We start from the raw sequence: 17668 nt of genomic DNA, 5'->3' as shown, positions 1-17668 counted from the left end.
ATGAATCTGCTACCTTGACTTTCCCTTTGCATAAAATAAGCAATATAATACAACAAAACATTTCTTGGATGAAATAAAATACCATTTCTGAACTCACCAAGTCCCGTTCGGTTATGTTCACAACGTCACCAACCCAAGGACAGGTCGGAAAAACAAAAATTGTCATGAAACACTGTGTGGCAGGCAGGAGATGAGGACTCAAGGTGCAGGACTCACAGACTCAAGGGATGAATTTAAACCACAGCTTTATTTGCTGGTAACAGAAAACGAGCATACAAAGTAAACTAAACTGGGGAATAACGCGCTAAACTTACAGGGAGACACCGGGAGATCCACACAGCATGAGGGACAACGAGGCACTGACTCAGAGAAACAGGGTTTAAATACACTGGGAAGTAACAAGGGGAATGAGACACAGAAGGAGAGCACAGCTGGGAAAAATCAGGACTGACGAGACAAGGAAGCAAAGCAGGGCACATTCACATAAGACACGGACCTTCAAAGTAAAACAGGAAGTATGACACAGAGACGCGAACTTGGCACAGTGGAGACAGCAACTAAGAAACACAGAGACATAAACCATAAGCAGTAGCGGTTTTTGACCATAAGCAGCCCGCTCTGTTGCGGTCCTCGCAACTTGTGGGACTCGTTCAGGCCAGTCTTGCATCTGGCTGACTGGTGAAGCATTCTGATCAAACCATCGCCGCACAGCTGTTTTATAGGTAAGCCGTGGGGCATGGCCAGGCTGGCAGGATTGTCTTAAAGTATCATCCATGCACCATGACCAAAGGGTGTTATTCCCTGTACATATGGAATATATAATGGAGTGAAGAGATATTTAAGTTTTAAGTTAAATTTACCTTAAAGAAAATTGAAAAAAATTTGGTATTGTTAGGCTGTGTTATTGTCAATAAGCAATGCCACACAGTGTATATCTCATGGTCCCAAACGTCTTTCAAAACTTAACACTGACCAAGCACAAGAAGAACATTGATGACTGTAAGAGTTAACAAGAAATTTCAAGCAAGATGGCAAAACAGGATGCGGTAATTTTTCGCTATAACAAGTTGCATGGTACATTAATGACAACACAACAATCGTTTTTCTGTCTCTGTCTCTTTAGAGCAGCTGAGAATTTCTCAGTTTTTGAAAACTTTGTGTTATGGGTAATCACATACTCCCTTTCAAAATTAAAAAGTGAAAAGATTTTCACAAAGGAATAAAAACATAACATAAAAAATCAAAGGATGACAATATCCATAAACCAATTTACATAAAGACTGATAAAGGATACTTTGTTGGTTATTAGAATTTTGTCGTAGAAAGTTAATGACAATCAGTTTTTGAAAAGGGCTAAAAGTACCTTTGAAAAAAAACACAAAAACAATGGCAATAAAAAGAACTTTACAGAATAGCGATAAAAAGAGCTGTATCCAAACCAGGAATATATGCAAACATTTTCTTATTGTTATGGCAGAAACTAACTGCAGACATCAGTGACACTCATCAAGGTTGTATATTATGGTATATGAGTGCTTATAAAATATTTAAAATGTTTACAAAATAGGCTTTCTAAAGTTTTGGTCATCAACTTGTTTTCATACTTGCATTTTAATGCTTATGTCTACATATTGTGAAATTACACCAACATGCTGTTCAGGAGGACAAACAAAGAGAAAGTGTACATGTTCTTCTTTTCTTACTCCACTCAAAGATGACTTCAGTAATATCATACGTCACTGTTTTAACACTGTCCCCACATGTCGCACACATGTAAATCACTTCGTAGTACACTCCTGTATTGTTATTTTTCATCTCAAGAGCGAAAACTTCTGGTTTTCTGAATTTTGTTATTTTATGTCATTAATTTATGATAATTTCTACTCTTCTTTGCTTCTTTCTTAGCTCCACAGTATGAAGGCCTAGACAACCTTCAGTGCCTAAATCTGTGCTCATATAGAAAATCTCTAGTCTGCAAGCATTACAGTAGAAATATTAAAGATTTACAGACATTTATATTGTTTCTTTATATCATCTTCATTGGTCTCAAGACTATGATGGATATGACAATTAACTCTTTCAGTCAAATCAATATAACTGCTGCACCTGATCCAAATGGCTCTGTGTATGCTGAGTTGTTTCAGTCTCTCACCAACATGCGTATTGTTGTTTTCTCCCTGGTCTCTTGCCTTGGCGTGCTCTGGAATCGAGTGGATATCTGAGACCAGGATCAAGATGAAGAAAACAGTCAGTACATTTCAGTACCTCAACCTTGCTGTAGCTGACTTCATCTTTGCAACATCTCTACCCCTGAGTGTGATACACCATAAATATGGTCTATATGAACACATTTGTCATGGTCTACATTCTAGTGATCAGTGTGGAACTGAACTGGAACTGAATCACAGTTTAGTGCACTTTACAGTGATTTCACCAGAATGTAGAGTGGTTTTAGTTGAGATACACGGAACGCATTATGAGTTTGCATATTGAGAAGCAGCTTCAAATGCACAAAACCGGGTTGTCCATAGACTCTATTTCACATGGTCCAATCAAACTGGGAGAGTGTACTCCCAATTACTGAGTAGAGAACCAAACCTGGCCTTTGGTGTAAGTTGGTGCAGGGGTTCTGTTGCGATCGGCATACCCACTGCAATCAAGGAGACAACTAGGAGAAATTAGCACATGGATGCAGTTTCCCGTTACTGAGAGAGGACTGCTCTCATATCAGAGTCTGAGGCATCCACTTCGATGATAAATTAGCAGTTAATATCAGGCTGGGACAGGACTGGAGTGGTGGCGAAACATTTCTTCAGGAGATCAAACACTGACTATGCTGAAGGATTCCACTGGAAAGAGACTTCTTGGAGAGGTTAGATGTGTTAAGAGTAAGGCAATTTTGCTGAAATCTCAGATGAAACAGTGATACAAGTTAACAAAACTCTGGAAACATTGGAGATGCATGTGGTTAGATGGACTGGCAAGTCTACTACTACCTGCACTTTTGCAGGCTCTGGTTTGAGGTTGCCTTTCTCTACTCTGTAGCACAAGAAGGAAGCTGTGTCAATAGGAAATTCATATTTTTTTCCATTGACAAAAAGTTTATTCCCCAACAAACATTGTAGCACTTGCCTGACGTGGGTTTCATGTTCTTGGGCTGATTTCAAAAACATAAGCATGTCGACGAAGACAAAGTGATTAATGAAGTCATGGAGGACGTTATTCACGAGGGACTGAAACACAGAGGGGACATTCGAAAGACCAAAAGGTATCACCAGATACTCAAAATGGCAGAGGTGAGGCCGGCTGAGTTCGTCTTCCTGGTGGAGGTATTTATCCACTCATCCGCTTCCTTTACTCTTACCAAATGGTAAGCACTCTGCATGTCCAGTTTACTGAAGATGGTTGCTCCCTGTAATTACTCAAAAGGAGATGTGAACAAATGCAATATATTCTATGCAGGGTCTGATGGTCTTGCCTTTCTTCTCAATGATAATAAACTCTGCCAGTGGAGGACAGTGTTTGTGCACAACAGTAGCATTTTAGCACCAAGCGTCAATGATGTAAACACACACTTCCCCGCCATGACTCTTACCTTTTTTCATAAAGACTCAGTCGGTGCGGTAGCTTGTTAACCCAGCTAGCTGAAAGACAGAGTCCAAGACTTATTGAAAACACAGCAGTCCCTCACCTTTGTGGTTCATAAAAGTATGTGGTATATTTTGTGATCTAGTGAGCAATCATTGGCAATAATGAGTAATTGAATTACAGGCCTGTTTGGGCTAGAGACGAGCATAATAGGCTTGCCCCACTTCTCTCACATCGCTTCCGGTGCCTCCTCTACTGGGTACTGCTAATCTTTGATGTAATGCACACACCTCTAGGCAAGGTAACAGCACCCTGACTGCCATTAGATATTGTAATGAAATTGTCCACTGCCCATTGTCCACTTAGTCCTGCATTTCTCCTGGTGAGTGACAGTCCCTACATTTTAAATAAATATCTGTACTTTCTAGTTTTCCCTTTTCAAAGTATGGTTATTATTTTTGCTTTAACACATTTGAAGAGAGTTATTGTTTCCCCACCTGCTGAACCCACTTTGACCCCCAATTGTACATATTTTCCTGTTTAGAGGCAAAGTCACCTCCTACAATATTTTTTAAAAAATTCCCCTCTCGCCTCTGCGGGCAGTCTGTCCTTCAAGCTCGGGTCCTGTACCAGAGGCCTGGGAGCTTGAGGGTCCTGCACAGTAGTTTTTGTTTCCGTCTGCTGATATTATTTTATTATTTTATTAATATACCAAAAGGTTTGATTAGCTTTGCACAAAAGTAGAAACATCCTCCAAAGAGCAACTTTTTACTTTCTTACTTTGAGTACATTTCAGAGTTTGTACTTTTTTACTTTTGCTTGAATAAAGAAGTTGAATCAGTACTTCAACTTTTACTGGAGTATTTTTAACAGTAGTTTTTGTACTTCTACTTAAGTACAGAATATCTGTACTTTTGAAACTCTGACAAGGACTACCACATTCACCTGACCTCTATCCAGTAGAAGATCTGGGATATTATGTTTCAGTCTATCTGACGCTGTCAGGCTGCACCTCAGACCATCCAGGAGCTCAGTGATGCCTGGGTCCAGATCTGGGAAAATCTGGTCGCCCAGGACATCATCTGTCCTCTCGTGTTTTCAGGCATGCATACAAGCACAAGGGAGCCAGACAAACTACTGAGTACCATTTTAAGTTGATGCAATGAAATTTTTGCCTTACTTTGATTTTCAAAGTGCCTTTGAATTAAAATTTGTGTAGGTTGATAATTTTCAGTTCCATCAAATAGTGTGGCGTCCTGTCATTCATATCACATTACTCAATCCATCTGAATATAGATATCCAGCATGATTGTTTTTCCATTAAGGTCTGATGTGTTTTCAAAGTGTCCCTTTAATTTTTTGAACACTGTAAAAGTTAAGACAGAAATAAACTAAGAATCAAGAGAAAAAATTAATGAGATAAATTTAAGGGCAAAAATGGCAACTTTCAGAGTAAATACAAAAGCTGACCTAGCTTGCAAAACAGGATGCTGATAACAGAGCTATACTGTTGGCACACTATATTTTAGATTTTAGACATCTTTTGCTCTCTCTCTCTCCCTCTCTCTCTCTCTCTCAATTTCTTTCTTTGCGGGCAGTGACGTTTTACCTCACATATATTAACCTGGCATTTTTCTGCATTGTATTCATCAACAACCAACAAGAGAGCTTCCCTAAAGGTAAATGATCTTTGATATTTTCCTTTTGTAAGTTTGTAAAATCATCACATATTTGCTATGTAGGAATAGACTGACCCTGGTATTTACATAATACAATAAGATAATTTATTAAAATTAAGCAAACAAGCTAAGCTGTTGTATTTAAGAGAGAGCACTGCTTTGGTGAGTACTGTAATTGCTTTCTGTCATATTATAACTTGTCTCCCAGACAGTGATCCTGTGTATGTTTTTCTATCTGTTTCTAATTGTTGTAAAAAAAACCCCCGCTTTGCTGCATTAAGGTGTATTCAAACCAAACACGAAGGTCATTACAGTTCTCCTCATTACATAAACATAAAAAGTCTGTGTAATTACACCTGACGTGAAATTGCACTGGGCAACATGAACAGAGGGGAATCTGCCTTTGTGGTAAAATATTTCAACTTCTGAAAAAGGCTGGTGGTTCATGAAAATCATCATCTATGGATTTATTTTTACATATATGCTTATGCACCACTGATTGAATAGATTAAAATAGCATAGTTTGAATGAGCTTAAATATTTTGGTTCACAATAAGTGCTGCTTTTTAAGATTACTTCATTTAAAATCATTTAAAAGGTTTTATCAAACCTTTTGTCACCAAATTTTGTTCTTTTTTTCATCCTTGTGTCTAGTTGTTACATAAATCAAAGGCCAGACAAAAACACTTCCTTATTTCCCTGCACCTTTTATTGATAACTTCAGTAACTTCATGAGTTACTCTGTTAACAACAAGCATGTCCCTGTTATACCCGTTACTTTGTTGTAAAACTTATTCATCTTGAGATACAATATCTTATTTTAAAAATTGCTTAAATTGATTAGTTCACCTCTTAAATTCACTTTGAAATTTCTTCACTTCCTTCTTGGCTTATCACGTGTGAAATCTAGACCTTAATCTGCCTTAATGTCTAAATCTGTAAGTGAATTCATTACTGATCATGTTGTTTCAACTCTAGGGTCTAATATGGACAGTCTGCAGTTGTGTCATAACTTCAGCTCTACTCATGCAGAAATCTAAATTATTAGGAAAATTAAAGATTACTTTACAGACATTCATACTTACCCTGATGTCTCTATTCTTTTCTTTTTGTTTTCTTGATATTACAGGTTTCTTGATAAACAATAATAGAGATGGCCAGAATCAATTTCAGTCTAATCAATACAACTGCTGCACCTGATCTAAATGGTTATTGGGATAACTTTTTTCGGTCTCTTACCACCGTGGATGCTGTTGTTTTCTCCCTGGTCTCTGTCCTCGGTATGCTCGGGAATGGAGTGGTTATCTGGGTGACCGGGTTCAGGATGAAGAAAACCGTTAACACAGTTTGGTACCTCCACATTGCTGTGGCCGACTTCATCTTTGCAGTGTTTCTAGCCCTTAGAGCAACATCCCTGGCTTTGCAGTTTCACTGGCCCTTTGGCAATTTCATGTGCAAGCTGTGCGGCACTCTAATCTTTCTAAACTTGTTTGCCAGTGTCTACATTCTGGTGGTGATCAGTGTGGACAGATGTGTGTCTGTGGTGTGGCCCGTCTGGGCTCAGAACCACCGAAATGTACGCAATGCTACCTATGTTAGTCTGTGTGTTTGGGTGGTGGCTTTGATTGTCAACATTCAACATTATTTTTACATGGACACAAAGAAAGAAAATGAAAACACAAGTTACTGCTCCAACAGCTATTTTTTTAAAAAAGCAACACGAACTATCACTCAGACCGTTGTTATCACCCACGTCCTACTCGGATTTGCAGTCCCCTTCACTGTCATTGTCTCTTGTTATGCTGTCATCATCCATCGTCTGAGGAGAAACCACAGCCTGGCCAGCCAATCAAGTCGCCCCTTTAAAGTTATCACTTCCATTATCGTTGCCTTTTTTCTGTGCTTGGCTCCCTATTACATCATTGATCTTCAGCTGGTGATATTTAAGGCACCAAATACAACACTTCGCTATGCCATTCAAATTGTGTCTGACGTTGCCTCGAATTTGATGGTTCTTCACTGCTGCCTGAATCCACTGCTGTATGTCTTCTTGAGACAAGATTTTAAGGCTGAATTCCGAAAATCCATCCTGCATGTGCTGGAGAGTGCCTTGAAGGAAGAGGAGACACGCTCTCCCAGTGACATGAAGTCAGTGAACACCAGGCAGAGCAGAGAGAATTCAGATTTGATTACTGAGGTATAAGGCTGTATATGACATAAATAAACATGTTAAAACATTTCATTGAAAAATTTGGGGGACTTTTTACCAGCTGTAAATATAACTGCAGGGTAAATTTTTATAAGCTTTTATAAAAATTATGTGCTTATAAAATAAATCTAATGGAAACAGCTAATTGTTTAAATTGTGCTGTGATGGTTTATTTCTTCACTGTATTGTTTTTTCTCCCTCTTTGACTCAAAGCTCTACATTAACCTTGTGCCATCATCATCATCATTATTATTATTATTATTATTATTATTATTATTATCATTGTTGTTGTTGTTAAGTGATTATAACAATGTTACTTCCCAGAAGAAGAACCAGTCAGCAAAATCAAAATCAGTATTACTTTTGTTTCCAGTTCACTTTGTGAAACACAAACAATATCAGGTAAATTTAGTTGAAGGACATGACAGTTCCCACAGATGCCATCTTAGCTAAGCATGGATTGGGCAATTAGAAAATACTGTAAGGATAATTCATTCACTCAGTCTGCCATTTATTTCCATGTATTAATAAACAGTGTGTAATGTTGATGTCTTATTGTAAGATGACTTCTTCTTACCAATATCATGCAAAAATTAATATTTTATATTAGATATTTGACATTCCTACAGTTCAGTGTGTTCATTATTATTATATAAGATCATTATATAATTATCATGATATTATGATGCCAAACACTCACAGATTCTTATCCTTCTTCTTTTGCTCTTTAAAAGCTTTTTAACCCCAGGCACGTCAATAAATGATGACAACTGTGATCATTCTTGCTCATGTAATCACTGTTCCTGTGTTGTTTTACAAATAAACTCTGATATGTATATCAGTAGTATTAACTGAATACATCAAACATTGGATAATAATAATAATCATTTTTAAAAATAGATAGTATAGTATTATCTAGGTGAATAAATAGGTCATTAACACTCTGGTGTTAATGACCTACATCTTGACAGAGGCCTTTTTTACACCTTAGCTTAGGGTTAGGGTGATGAGCCCTATAATAATGGGCCAACAGCCTTCTTAAAGGACAAACCCCTAGTGTTTAAATACCTGGGACTCTCCAATATTTGGTTAGAGTTTTAGTTTTTTTTGAGGCGGTTGGAGGGGGGGGGCTTCTCTAACCCAGATATTTGCAGCCTTGTTTCCTCTAACAGAGTCATGCTTACAACTGTATACCTTTTAATGCCTCCACTGGTGAAACATTCTACATTTAAAACTACTTTACAATACTTAACCATGTGAAATAAAGTATTAACAAGTGTGTGATGCTAAATATTAAATAGTTGTGAGATACATAACAATGGGGTATATTTGTATTAAAGATTATTAAATTCCAACACTTGGCCTCAGGGCTGGACTGGGACAAAAAATGAGCCCGGGCATTTTGACTAGAGACCAGCCCACCAGGTATTATAGGAAAAGCTATATTTACCACTCTACACGCTGCGTGGGTGGAGCTCATTGTGAGCTCCTGCCTCTGGCCTTCACCATCTGCAAGCAATCACCTGTGGCTCCTCACCTCGTTTGCTCTCACTACTTAAGGCAGTGACTGAGAGCACCTCGCCGCTGGACTATTGAGTAACGCTCGTCAGTGCTACGTTAGCCTAAGCCAATTTTGAGTTCTCTTCATGAAAATTCTCCATGTTAATTCCTGATCTCTGTGTACAGATTCTTCGTGCTCCGTTTGGAAGTTTGGACACCGAAGTACAGCAGTGAGAGTGGCGTGTGTGAGAAAAGGACCTTTCCAAGTGAATTGTGCTGTTCGTGTGGAGTTGAGCAAGAGAGGACGCTTTCCTGATTCTTCCCTGTACCCCTGGGAACCTTGGACCCTTTCCCCTTCACCTGTATATAGTGCACCGGGAGTGTGTAAATAAAATTCAGTTTTCTGTGATTTCAGTCTGCGCCTGAGTCCTCCCTGTTCCATTGTGACAGAATAGTCCAGCCAGCCATGGACTCAGCAGACTCGGCGTCCTCAGCCCCAGCCTCGGTTACCTTAGAACAGCTATTGCACCGGCACGAGCAGATGTTAGTTCGGCTCATTGGAGAGGTGGCAGCCTTATCTCAGGCCGTCGCCCAGTGAACCCCACTAGTGGAAAGCTCCCCCGAGGCGAGCCCACCGGAGCGCCCAGCCTCTGCCTCATCTCCTCAGGTAACATTAGGCCCTGCTGCAAGCGCTGCTGCACCACCTCTCTCCCCTGTGTCTTTAGATAAACTGTTGCCTACACCAGAGGCATTCTAAGGGGAGCTGGGGAAGTGTGCGGGGTTTTTGATGCAGTGCTCCATGCAGTTTTGCCAATTACCACATATATTTTCTAGTGATGGAGTCAAGATTGCCTATTTTGTTCAGTTGTTACATGACCGTGCTTTAACCTGGGCTCAGGCAACTTCAAGCAAATCCTGAAATCACTTATGCAGATTTCCTTTCCAAGTTTAAGACTGTGTTTAATAAAGGCTCTAGCACAGAAGCTGCGGGTCACCGCCTACTTAACCTTAAACAAGGTAAGCTCAGTATGGCTGATTTTTCTGTTGATTTTTGGACCCTGGCAGCATAAACAAAGTGGGGGCAGGAGGCATTAAGGACCACATTACTAAATAACATCAATGAGGACCTAAAGGATGAATTAATGATGTGTGAACTCCCTCCTTCTCTAGAGGCTGTAATGTCGTTGTGTATTCAGGTGGATGATCGGCTGCGTGTGCACCGGAGCATGTGGAGGCACACTCTGCGGGAGCCACTGGCATCAAGGGATCCTCCCCCGAATCACGAGGAGCCCGTGAGTACAGCGAGGGCGAGGAAGGGGAGCAGCCGATGCAGATAGGACGCTCTCGCCTTTCACCCGTGGAACGTCAGCGCTGGTTTTCCGCTGGTGAGTGCCTGTATTGCGGCCGTAATGGCCACTTTATCTCCACCTGCCCGGCTCTGGCAAAAGGGCGCGCCCACCAGTAGTTGAGAGGGTACTGGTGGGCAACCTGTCTGGTAAACATTCTCTTCCATGTCTTATGTTGCCCATTAAGCTTACAATACAGACTATGATTCATCCTCTTTCTGCGCTAATAGACTCTGGTGCTGAGCAAAACTTCATTGATTCCTCACTAGCCAATAAGCTAAACATTACTACCACAGTTTTACCTAACCCGCTCCGTGTGTCTGCCTTATCCGGCCAACGTTTGCCAGACATTACTCATGTTACTGAACCCTTGTCACTCACTGTCAATGAAAAATTGTACTTAGTAGTCAGTATAAGCTTTTAATGATATAAGTTTGCATATGATAGAATACTGTATGTTGACCTTTTGATGACTTAGACTGTTGTCCACTACAAGACTGTTTTATAAATTCTTTCTCACAGCGATAATAGCTGAACAAGCAGGAAGAGGAGAGCTGGACACTTTTATCTGCGCTCTCTAACAAGAAGAGGGGCCGCATCCTTCTGAATCTCACAACACACACACATACACCTGAACCACTCTTATCTTCACTCCCTACGCACTAACATTCCTCTGCCTATGAATAGACGTATTCACTGTTGTATTGCTTTGTATATAAATAAAGACCAGAGAGGTAACGGAGCGTGCATTCACAGGGCCCCCACGCTGATGTGAGCGTTCTGTGATCGCCCTTGTATACAAGTAAATGCTGCAGCGTCTGTGTGTTTCTACCCTTAGACTCTTAGCTGAAGAAGTGTCTTTAGAATAAATCTCTTGACACTCACACTCTCCGGTAACCATACTGAAAGAATTAGCTTCTTCGTGTTCAAGGCTCCATTCACTCCGCTTGTGGACCCTGGTTGGTGCAACATAACCCCCAGATAGACTGGAAGAAAGAGCGGGTGGAGTGTTGAATGTCACATGAACTGTCTTAAAACTGCCCCCTGGTCACTCCGCTAACCCCAGTTGAGCCCCCAGAGGTTTCTGATTTGTCCGCTATTCCCTCAGTCTATCACGACCTGGCAGCAGTGTTCAGTAAGGACAAAGCGAGATCGCTTCTCCCCCATAGGCCCTATGATTGTGCCATAGACCTCCTCCCGGGGGCGCCGCTTCCCTCTGGCCGTTTATATAGTCTCACCCAACCTGAGAGAGAGGCAATGGAGAAATGCATCGCTGACTCGCTGGCTGCAGGCATCATTTGGCCTTCTTCTTCTCCTGTGGGCGGGGGATTCTTTTTTTGTTGACAAGAAAGATAAAACCCTCCGGCCGTGTATAGACTATCGTGGGCTCAATAAGATTATCATCAAAAACAAATTCCCGCTGCCACTTCTCTCCTCTGCCTTTGAATTACTTCAAGGAGCTACAGTGTTCAGCAAACTCGATCTGCGAAACGTTTACCACCTAGTGAGGATTCGAAAGGGAGACGAGTGGAAGACGGCATTTAATACACATCTTGGTCATTTTGAGTATTTGGTAATGCCCTTCGGTCTGACAAACGCCCCTGCTGTTTTTCAAGCTCTAGTCAATGATGTCCTCAGGGATTTTATTGACCGCTGTGCTTTTGTCTACCTTGATGATATTCTTATTTTTTCAAAGACTGTGGCGGAGCATGAAGTTCATGTGAGGCAAATTCTCCAGCGCCTGTTGGAAAACATACCTTTTGTGAAGGGGGAGAAATGTGAGTTTCACATCGACTCAGTGGCATTCTTGGGGTATATCATCACTCAAGGTAATCTAAAACCTGACCCAGCAAAGGTCCAAACAGTCCTGGACTGGCCCAAGCCCCCCAATCGTCTGCAGCTCCAGCGTTTTTTGGGCTTTGCCAATTTCTACCGACGCTTCATTAAAGATTTTAGTAAGATCGCATTACCTCTCACAAAACTCACCTCCCCTAAAGTTTCATTTTAGTGGGACCAGCCAGCCCAGGAGGCATTTACCTGCTTAAAGGAAAGGTTTGCCACTGCTCCTATCCTTTGACAGCCTTTTTTTTTTTTTTTTTTACCTGTCCCGTTTGGTTCTTTTGCCATCAGAATTATTGTCTAAAGGCGAAGAAAGATGCCCAACGGATTTACTTTACCAAATGGACCATCCCAGCCTTGCCGTAATGGTCCATCTGATTCACTTTTTATTGTTTATTTTATTTTCACTTGCTGAATACGGGACAGACTTGACTGGTGGAAAGAAAGGGGAGAAAGAATGAGGGAAAGAAAAAAAAAGAAAAAAAAAACCTGAGAAGAGGGACGGGGGAAAAAGGGCAAAAAACAAAGACCAACAGAATAAGCAGACAAAAAAAAAAAAATACATATCGATCACCTGTTGAGAAAGAAAAAAGAAAGCAAGCAGAAGAAGACAAGAGTAATAAAGAAGATCACAATGATATATGGGAATATGACAGTAAATACTAAATATTAAACATTATGGTGCAACACGTGAGATCGACAGCGCACAGTGTGCTTTGAGGTAGGAGCTCAAAAGGGTGTAGTTTGTGTGTGTGATCACCCGTGTGTACACCTGTGAGCATGAACGCGCATGTTTTCAAAAGGTTCCTTCATGTAATGACCTGCTAGAGGGTGTGGGGGGCCACAGCCCCGACCTCCAGGGCATGAAGCAGGTATGGAGGAGATCAAAACTCCAGACATCCAGAGGCCCCCAGAACACAAGAGACCAAGGAAGACCAACAGAGGGCAGCCGCGCCACTATCCCAGAAAGAGCTGAGGAGAGTCCCAGATGAGGGGTCACTCAGCAGCCGCGGAGCAGAAGCCAGGGGGGTTGCAGTGACGTGCCCATGAGCTCCGCCGGCAGCCAGCTGTGCCTGAGTGACTGAGCCCCGGGCCGAGAGGCCCTTTGACAGCCTCCTTTGACAGCCTGACCTCAATCAGCAGTTCATGGTGGAGGTAGATGCTTCGGAAGTCGGGGGTTGGGGCAGTCCTGTCCCAGCGCTTCGAAGGTAAACTCCACCCATGTGCCTTCATTTCTCGCCGCCTCTCGTCTGCAGAGCGGAATTACAACATCGGGGACCGTGAACTGCTGGCTGTAAAACTTGCACTAGAAGAATGGAGGCACTGGGTGGAAGGCGCTGAGCATCCCTTTATTGTGTGGACAGACCATAAAAACCTGGAATACATCCGGTCAGCAAAGCGTCTCAACTCCCGGCAGGCGAGGTGGGCTCTGTTTTTCTCATGATTTGACTTTTCTATCACCTACAGGCCCGGATCACGAAACATTAAACCTGATGCCCTTTTCCGGCAATTCACCGTTATGGAGGAAGACTCTGACCCAGAGCCCATCCTCCCTGCCTCCTGCGTGTTCGGAGCAGTTACCTGGGAGATTGAATCCCAGATCCGTGAGGCACAAGACACTGAACCCAACCCAGGCACTGGCCCACCAGGGCGGCTTTACGTCCCCACATCCGTCAGGTCACATGTTCTCCAGTGGGGTCACACCGCCCGCTTTTCCTGCCACCCTGGAATTCGTCGCACAATCTCTTTCTTACAACGTTACTTCTGGTGGCCCACTCTGATAAAAGATACTAGAGAATATGTAACCGCCTGTTCCACATGCGCCCAGAACAAGCACCCTAATCAACCGCCGTCCGGGTTGCTCCAGCCACTCCCTACTCCTGGCTGGCCCTGGTCCCACATCTCCCTGGACTTCGTCACGGGGCTGCCGCCCTCTTCAGGTAACACAGTAATACTAACCATTGTTGACCGTTTTTCCAAGGCTGCGCATTTTGTTGCCCTCCCAAAGCTCCCGACCGCACTGGAGCACTCAACTGCTTACTGCAAGTGTTTAGACTGCACGGCATCCCTGACGATATCGTCTCTGACAGAGGACCTCAGTTTACCTCGCGTGTTTGGAAAGAATTCTGCACAACCCTGGGCGCAAAGGTTAGTCTTTCATCTGGTTTTCACCCTCAGACCAACGGACAGACGGAGCGTGCCAACCAGGAGCTGGAAGCCGCCCTCCGCTGCATTGTCTCTCACAATCAAGCTACCTGGAGCGACCAGTTACCATGGATTGAATATGCTCATAACAGCCTTACCTTGTCCGCCACGGGACTATCTCCGTTCGAAGCTTCTCTGGGATACCAACTGCCACTGTTTCCTGCAATTGAAGGTGAGCACGCGGTCCCCTCTCTTCAACACCACCTCCGCAGGTGCCGTCGAGCCTGGCGTGCTACTCGAGCAGCCCTGCTTTGGACAAAGGAGCGAAATAAGGTCCTCGCTGATCACCGTCGGACCCCCACCCTTAAATATGCAGCGGGTCAAAAGGTATGGCTGTCTACTCGCTTCGTGCCTATTCGAGCAGAGTCTAAGAAACTCACACCCACCTTCATTGGACCTTTTGAAACTGACTCTATTGTCAACCCAGTATCTGTTCGCCTGAAACTGCCGCGCAACATGCGTATCACAACGTCTTCCATGTCTCTCAGGTCAAGCCCGTGCGCTCCAGCCCGTTGTGCCCTCCTTCCAGGTCCCCTCCACCCGCCCGGCTTGTGGATGGTCAGGTGGTGTATGATATCACTCGTATTATGGACTCTCGGCGCCGGGGGAGGGGTTTTCAGTACCTGGTGGATTGGGAGGGCTACGGGCCAGAGGAACATTCCTGGGTGCCCCGGTCAGCTATCCTGGCTAAGGATTTGATCCGGGAGTTCCATCGTCGGCATCCGGGTAAGCCTGGTGGGTTGCCGGGAGGCTCCCGTTGAGGGGGGGGGGGGTACTGTCATGGTCCCCGTGCCTGCCTGGCTGGCCCTGTGTGGCTACATGTGTTTTGCTTTTGTCTCTCTCTCTCCTCTCACTCACTCACTCACTCACTCACTGAGCGGAGCTCATTGTGGGCTCCCGCCCCTGGCCTTCACCACCTGCAAGCAATCACCTGTGGCTCCACACCTCGTTTGCTCTCACTACTTAACCCTTTAAGACCTACCATAGAAGTATGTCTGTGAAGGTTCTCAGTCATCCAAGTCATCGTAGTCAAAGGAATTTGCAAAGAAAAGCGTCTGGACTTCTTTAAGTTGCTTGAAGACGTTTCACCTCTCATCCGAGCGCATGGCACAACATAGAAGAGCCACCTCCACAGGACAAGACTCAGCAGTCCATCTGCATCTTAAGGATAAAGGTCACTCTTTTGAGGATGCCAATGTTCACATTTTGGACAGAGAGGACAGATGGTTTGAAAGAGGAGTGAAAGAGGCCATCTATGTCCACTGTGAGCGACCATCTTTGAACAGAGGCGGTGGTTTACGACACCAACTGTCTGCCATCTATAATCCAGTTTTGAGTTCCCTCCCCAGACGCCTTAACGCCCACTCACATCCTGGGCCATCTGACCTCAGGAATTCACATGACAAGGTGGGGCCAGGTTTCACAATGAGCTCACCCGAAACCCTGGCTGATTAGGTCCCACACCCACTTTCACACCTTGGCTCATGTGATTAGAGGATCACCAGGGGGTCCTTTGTCCCTCTTTGGGGGGATACTCCCACTGGGTTTAAATCTGGGACTCTCGGCCATTTGACCTTAGAACTGAAGACGCTTCTCGGATGAGAGGTGAAACGTTTTCAAGCAACTTAAAGAAGTCCAGACGCTTTTCTTTGCAAACTCCTTTGACTACCTTAGAACCAAGTCCGCCAGAGCTTATATTATATTTTTACATGCTGTAGTGCCATTTTTGGGAGCATTTCAAGTTGCTATACATCAATACAACCATTATAGCCCAAATTTTAATAATATGTATGCATTAAGTGCATAGTAATTACATAAATTGTCAATAAACTAAAGTGCAATAAACTACAAAAAAATTGAAAATAGTTTTTGTTTTTTTAACATATATTTCTAGTTAGAGAAATGTAAGAGGCTTATCCCTCAAAACTGTAAATACAAAAAAGTTTCCCACCACAGGAAACTTATTTTGAGTGTCTTCATAGTTTTATTTTTGAAATACACCAATTTTTATATACTGCAAGAAAAACGAAAATAAATATTATAGTGCAAATTTGCAAAAAAGCAGCATATGCATCAAAATAAACTATTGCCAGCAGTGCAATTTGAGTCCTAAGCATCCCAGAAACGACACAGAAAGTCATAAAGTCAAAGATAACTTTTAAAAACACCAGTACAGGCTCATGAGGCCCTGATGGTAAAAAACTACATTTCTGCGAAAATGACGTCACTTCCGGTTTTGGGCAGGTAATGGCGGACATGCGAGAGTTTGGGCTGACGTCTATTCCAACCTAGGAAGTGTTATGAACAGCTGATCGGATCGGCAAAGCGTGTTTCTGGAATATTGTGTTTTTGTTGCTGCAAGCGCTTTTTATGCAGTCTTTGCAAAGCTATATGTGGAAGGAAACTGACCTAGGACAAGTTGATGGCATGAGATGTAAGTACAACTCCTCCGGTTTCATATGCAAAAAAAATTATTGCGCTAGCTCACGTGGTTGCAGTGCTACCGGGATTTAAAAATAGTTACGCAAAACAGAGCGTGCCCGCTCTGACTGGTTTTAAAGGGTTAAGGCAGTGACTGAGAGCACCTCGCCGCTGGACTATTGAGTAACGCTCGTCAGTGCTACGTTAGCCTAAGCCAATTTTGAGTTCTCTTCATGAAAATTCTCCATGTTAATTCCTGATCTCTGTGTACAGATTCTTCGTGCTCCGTTTGGAAGTTTGGACACCGAAGTACAGCAGTGAGAGTGGCGTGTGTGAGAAAAGGACCTTTCCAAGTGAATTGTGCTGTTCGTGTGGAGTTGAGCAAGAGAGGACGCTTTCCTGATTCTTCCCTGTACCCCTGGGAACCTTGGACCCTTTCCCCTTCACCTGTATATAGTGCACCGGGAGTGTGTAAATAAAATTCAGTTTTCTGTGATTTCAGTCTGCGCCTGAGTCCTCCCTGTTCCATTGTGACATGTACACTGTCTTGTTGGTATATGTATGATTTCTATACATTTTACATCAGATGAAAACTTTGGTTGTAAGATTCAGACAATTATTTATTAAAAGCTAGATATTTTAAATGAGAATAAGAAAGAAAAGCATTTCTTTGTGCCCCCTTTCCCTGTTAATTCCCTACCTGGCCCCCTGGCAAAACTTTGCTAGACCTGCCCCTGCACAGTAACCAGCGGCCAGCTACTTAAATAACACCAGGATCCTTTTCTGTCTTTCAGAAACAGTTCATAACTTCAACTCATTCATGTGACCTAAAAGATAAACCTGTTTCTCCATCACCTGTGCAGCACTGATGATTCAGTAAG

At 42.9% G+C, this 17668-nt stretch overlaps 1 protein-coding gene and 1 long non-coding RNA gene across 4 annotated transcripts; one reads left to right on the top strand and one right to left on the bottom strand.

The window, feature by feature from the left end:
- Positions 1-482: 482 nt before the first annotated feature.
- LOC112848153 (uncharacterized) lies at positions 483-6636 on the bottom strand. Its single transcript, XR_003222103.1, has 3 exons — positions 6507-6636; positions 6353-6400; positions 483-3644 (listed from the first exon to the last, which is right to left on the bottom strand). It is a non-coding gene; the product is annotated as an uncharacterized LOC112848153 (long non-coding RNA).
- LOC100708394 (chemokine-like receptor 1) lies at positions 4456-17392 on the top strand. 3 transcript variants are annotated; one of them, XM_025911303.1, is made up of 4 exons: positions 4456-9643; positions 10173-10361; positions 14855-15092; positions 17061-17392. In XM_025911303.1, exon 1 carries the CDS (start codon positions 6421-6423, stop codon positions 7468-7470), a length of 1050 nt encoding a protein of 349 aa, XP_025767088.1. In that variant the 5' UTR covers positions 4456-6420; the 3' UTR covers positions 7471-9643; positions 10173-10361; positions 14855-15092; positions 17061-17392. The 3 variants fall into 3 exon arrangements, with proteins under 3 accessions (XP_025767088.1, XP_025767087.1, XP_025767086.1); XM_025911302.1 differs by lacking the exon at positions 14855-15092; XM_025911301.1 differs by lacking the exons at positions 4456-9643; positions 10173-10361 and having other exon boundaries at positions 13161-15092.
- Positions 17393-17668: the final 276 nt, after the last annotated feature.

The sequence above is a fragment of the Oreochromis niloticus genome, linkage group LG11, assembly GCF_001858045.2.
Source record: "Oreochromis niloticus isolate F11D_XX linkage group LG11, O_niloticus_UMD_NMBU, whole genome shotgun sequence".
NCBI classification, from domain to species: Eukaryota; Metazoa; Chordata; class Actinopteri; order Cichliformes; family Cichlidae; genus Oreochromis; species Oreochromis niloticus.
This window is presented reverse-complemented; position numbering and strand designations above follow the sequence as displayed.